The sequence below is a fragment of the Mandrillus leucophaeus genome, unplaced genomic scaffold (assembly GCF_000951045.1).
Source record: "Mandrillus leucophaeus isolate KB7577 unplaced genomic scaffold, Mleu.le_1.0 Scaffold415, whole genome shotgun sequence".
NCBI lineage: Eukaryota > Metazoa > Chordata > Mammalia > Primates > Cercopithecidae > Mandrillus > Mandrillus leucophaeus.
Genome location: NW_012104421.1, coordinates 1,634,712 through 1,640,204, shown reverse-complemented (window position 1 = coordinate 1,640,204; position 5,493 = coordinate 1,634,712). Strand labels below are relative to the sequence as shown.

At 39.6% G+C, this 5,493-nt stretch overlaps 1 protein-coding gene across 1 annotated transcript in view; it reads left to right on the top strand.

Annotated features, from left to right (window-relative positions):
- Positions 1–5,493, top strand: part of HAUS6 (HAUS augmin-like complex, subunit 6) — a 58,291-nt gene that overhangs the window by 27,073 nt on the left and 25,725 nt on the right. The window contains exons 10-11 of the mRNA XM_011992667.1: positions 143–164; positions 1,695–1,797. Of these exons, the coding sequence (XP_011848057.1) occupies positions 143–164; positions 1,695–1,797 (125 nt within the window). The remainder of the gene's footprint in view (positions 1–142; positions 165–1,694; positions 1,798–5,493) is intronic.

Below are 5,493 nucleotides of genomic sequence, written 5' to 3'. Positions count from 1 at the left end.
TTCATATTTTGAATAAAGTTTTTTTATGCTGTTATAGGTATAGAATAAAAGATGATCTCACAACTATAAGACAATCTGTTGTTGAAAAGCAAGGAGAATGGCATAAAAAGTGGAAAGAATTTCTTGGTTTGTCTCCTTTCAGTCTAATTAAAGGTTGGACTCCAGTAAGTAATGTTGACTTGCCCCTGTTCTCCCCTCCCCACTTTTTTTTTTTTGAGACAGTGTCTTGCTCTGTTGCCCAGGCTGGAGTAGAGTGGCATGATCATAGCTGGCTGGACTACAGTGGCACAATCATAGCTGGCTGGAGTACAGTGGCACGATCATAGCTGGCTGGACTACAGTGGCACGATCATAGCTGGCTAGAGTACAGTGGCATGATCATAGCTTGTTGTAACCTTGAACTTCCGGGTTCAAGCAATCCTCCCACCTCAGCCTTCTGAGTAGCTGGGACTACAGGTGTGCACCACCAAGCCTGGCTAAGTTTTTCTTTAATTTTATAGAGAGGGTCTCCCTGCTTTGCCAAGGCTGGTCTCAAACTCCTAGACTCAAGTGATCTTTCTGCCTCGGCCTCCCCAAAGTACTGGGATTACAGGTGTGAGCCACTGCACTCAGCCAATTTGCCTTTTGGAGAATAGTTTAATAAATGGCAATTTGTGAATTTATTGTGTTATGAATGACCTAGAAATGTTGTATATATGTCATCTTTGCATTTGAGTCTAAAGTTTCTATGTTACGGTTTCTGTAATTTTTCTAAATATATATATAATATAATATCCATAAGTTGCTGTTGTCATTTACAGTTAATATTTTTAGATTTGAAGGATTGTATTAAAAGGAAAACAATTATTATTATTATTATTTTTTGAGACGGAGTCTTGCTCTGTTGCCGAGACTGGAGTGCAGTGGCACGATCTCAGCTCACTGCAACCTCTGCCTCCCAGGTTCAAGTGGTTCTACTGCCTCAGCCTCCCAAGTAGCTGGGGCTAAAGGTGCCTGCCACCATGCTCGGCTAATTTTTTTATTTTCAGTAGAGATGGGGTTTCACCATGTTGGTCAGGCTGGTCTTGAATACCTGACTTCAGGTGATCCACCCACCTCTGCCTCCTAAAGTGCTGGGATTACAGGCGTGAGCCACTGTGCCCAGCCAGAAAGCAAGACTCCTCTTGATGTGAAGTACTGTGATGTTTGAGAAATTCAAGGACTAAGTAATCCCCCTTGCTCCTAATGTTGTACTTTGCTTTAAAAATAGTTATAGGGCTGGGCGTGGTGGCTCACACATGTCATCCCATTGTTTTGGGAGGCTGAGGCAGGAGGATCATTTGAGGCCAGGAATTGGAGACCAGCCTGGACAACATAGTGAGACCCCTTCTCTACTAAAAAAAAACCCCAAAACTGGGTGTTGTGGTATGTCCTTGTAGGCTTAGCTACTCAAGAGGCTGAGGTGGGAGGACTGCTTAAGCCCAGGAGTTTGAGGCTGCAGTGAGCTATGATAATGTCATTGCACTTTAGCTTGGACGAGGGAGTGAGACCCTGTCTTTAAGAAAAATAAACAAATAAAAATAGTTATCTGATACATGCGTGGTAATTCTGTCTTTCTTAGGGAGAAAATAATCTATTCATAGATTAACTCAGCATTGTTATTGTAGTAGTTAGCAAATATGTTTACTTCAAAATTGTGACTTTTCTGTTTTAAGTCTGTAGATCTTTTACCACCAATGTCTCCCCTTTCATTTGATCCTGCCTCAGAAGAAGTATATGCAAAGAGTATTCTTTGTCAGTATCCTGCTTCACTTCCAGGTTGGTTATTTATTTGTTTTTCTCTTTGAAACCTCCTTTCTGTCATTCTTTTTCATTATTATAGTAGTTCTTTATATTTCTTGTCTTTTTCCTCCATTTTTTTTTATTGTGGTGAAATGCATGTAACCTAAGATTCACAGTTTCAGTTATTGCAAAGTATACAGCTCAGTGGCATTTAGTACATTTACAGTATTGTGCAGTCATCATCACTATCTAGTTTCTGAACTTTTTCTTTGATTTTTTTTGAGACAGGGTCTCACTCTGTTGCCCAAGCTGGAGTGCAGTGGCACAATCTCAGCTCACTGTAGCCTTGACTACCTCAGGCTCAAGTGATCCTCCCACCTCAGCCTCTCACATAGCTGGGACTGGAGGTGTGCGCCACCACACCTGGCTAATTTTTGTAATTTTTTTTTTTAGAAATGGGATTTCACTGTATTGCCCAGGCTGGTCTTGAACTCCTGGGCTCAAATGATTGACCTGTCTCGGCCTCCCAAAGTGCTGGGATTACAGGTGTGAGCCACTGAGCCCCAGCAGCCAGAATATTTTCATCATCTCAAAAAAACCCTCTAACCCATTAACCAGTCACTTCCATTTTCCCCGCTAGTCCCTGGCAGCCAGTAATGTACTTGTTTTGTTTTTTTTTCTGAGATGGAGTCCTGCTTTGTTGCCCAGGCTGGAATGCAGTGGTGCAATCTCAGCTCACTGCAACCTCCATCTTGGGTTCAAGCAATTAATGCTCTTGCCTCAGCATCCTGAGTAGCTGGTATCACAGGTATGTGCCACCACACCTGGCTAATTTTTTTTATTTTTATTTTTGGTAGAGACGGGGTTTTACCATGTTGGTCGGGCTGGTCTTGAGCTCTTGACCTCAAATGATCCGCCCATCTTGGCCTCCCAAAGTGCTGGGATTATAGGTGTGAGCCACTGCGCCCAGCCCATTAATGTACTTCTTATCTCTATGGATTTGCCTGTTCTGGATATTTCATATAAATGAAGTCATATAACATGAGGCCTTTTGTTTCTGGCTTCTTTCACTTGCATTGTTTTTAACTTTGCACAATGTTTTCTTGAACTGATTCCAAGCAATTCTCCTTCCTTGGCCTCCCGAAATGCTGGGATTATAGGTGTGAGGCACCACATGTACAGTATTTTCAAGTTTTTTACATCTTGTAGCATGTATCAGCCTTCAATTTTTAAAAATCAGATTCGTTGAGTTATAATTCATATATCATACAGTTCACTCATTGAAAATGTATGATTTCTTGGTTTTTGCTAAATTCACAAATATGTGCAGCCATCATCACAATTGTAAACATTTTCATCACCTGAAAAAGAAACCTCATACCCTTTAGCTATTAACCTCCAATCCCCCTTCACTTCTCCAGTTCAAAGCAATTACGAAGATATTTTCTGTCTCCAGATTTCCCTGTTCTGGATTTTCATATGGATGGAATCATATCATATATAGACTTTTGTGACTGGCTTCTTTCACTTAGCATAGCGTTTTCAAAGTTCATCTAAGTTATAGCATGTATCAGTCAGTATTGCATTCCTTTTTTATGAATATATGCCATTGTATGCCTCTACCACATTTTGTTTATCCATTCGTCTGTTGATGGACATTTGGGTTGTTTTTACCTTTTGGCTATTATGAGTAATGCTTCTATAAACATTCTGTACAGGTTTTTTGTGGAAGCTCACAATTTTTTTTTAACATGAAAGAATAGTACAATAATTAACCTGTGTTAATTAGCACATGTGTACAAGACAATTAGGTTCAGTAAATAGAGGATAGATAAGGAATGAATGAATAAAAAACAAATTATACAGCCAAATTGGAGCAGGTAATAGTTGTAGGCTGTAGTTCACTCAGGCGAAAGGTCATGACAGCAGTTAGCACAGGACTCAATCACTGGGATAGGTAAATGGTTTGAGAGTCAGGTGTATTTGGGGAGGACACTGGTTGGGAAAGATTATAGACCAGAGAGCAAGGCTCAGTTTAGGTGCAACCATGAGAGAAGACATAGAAAAGTCTGCATGGGGCTGTGCATAGTGGCTCACACCTATAATCCCAGCACTTTGGGAAGATGAGGGTGGAAGATTGCTTAAGCCCAGGAGTTCGAGACCAGCCTGGACAACATAGTGAGACCCAGTCTCTACAAAAAATGAAAAATTAGCCAGGCATGGTGGTGTGTGTCTGTAGTCCTAGCTATTTAGGAGGCTAAGGTAGGAGGATCATTTGAGCTCAGAAGTTCAAGGCACAATGAGCTATTACTGCTCCACTGCACAATGCTCTAGCCTGGACAACAGAGTAAGACCCTCTCTCTCTCTTTCTCTTTTTCTTAAGTTTTTTTGTTTTTTTTGAGACAGAATCTCACTCTGTCGTCCAGGTTGGAGTGCCGTGGTGTGATCTCGGCTCACTGCAACCTTCGCCTCCCGGGTTCAAGCAATTCTCCTGCCTCAGCCTCCCCAGTAGCTGGGATTACAGGCACACGCCGCCACGCCCAGCTAATTTTTTGTATTTTAGTAGAGATCAGGTTTCACCGTTTTGCCCAGGCTGGTCTCAAACTCCTGAGCTCAGGCAATCTGCCTGCCTAGACTCCCAAAGTGCTGGGATTACAGGTGTGAGCCACCGCACCTGGCCCTTTTTCTTAAATTTTAAATTAAAATTTTTTTTAAAATTAAAAATTAGTGTTATCCATTCTCAGGGGCCATGTTAATCTCTGTATTGTTCCAATTTTAATATATGTGCAGCTGAAGTGAGCATGAGACCCTGTCTCTTAAAAAAAATAAAAGGCTGCATGGTTTGATAAATGAAGAGGAGCTTCAGATAGAGCATTCTGGTTCCATGGTGGCTGTGGACAGTCCTTAATTATGGTAGAATTCTTTTGATAGCTCTTGGTTTTGTTTTTAACTCTTTTATTTTTATTTTTTATTTTTGAATTATTTCTCTCTCTCTTTTTTTTTTTTTCAAATCCACTAGTCAACAGAGCTCTTGGCATTGTGTTGTGTTTTCATTTCAGTTGGGAAAGGGCTTTTGCACTCTCACCAGGGTTAGTTTACCCCTTCGAATCTATGAAATTCTCATGTCCATTTGGAGGTTTCTCTACTTGCCTTTATACTGAGGGAAAATGTGTCCATTTAGGAAGTCCAGTTGGAAGTGGTACTCTGGGGAGTCCCCCCCTTTTTTTTCTCCTAGTATAGAACCTTGATCTGAGCTGGGCTACTTAAACATTATATTTTTTGTGGTAAAACAACCATTTCTGCCTTCCTGTACCTTACATATTGCATCTTACTTAATTTACTTTAAAAATGTTTTTTAAAATTATATTTCAGCATATTGAAAAGTACAGAGAATAATATTATAAATACTTGTTTATTAAACACCTTTTTGGCAAAGGTTTGCAATATTCACTTTAGGTTTTTTAAAATGTACATATATAGTTAATCCTTAGATATCCACCTTTCTTCACTTTCCTTACTGATTTCACAGAGGTCATCACTATTCTGAATCTAATCTTTAGTCTGATGTATGTTTATAAAATAAATTTGTTACCTATGTATAGACCTATAAATAATATGTAATATTGTTCTTCCTCTTTTTTAAAGTTTATAAATGAAATTTTAAAAATTACCTTCCAAAAGGCTCTTTGTTAATGTTTGTACTTTTCGTTTTTTTTTTTTTTTTTTTTTTTT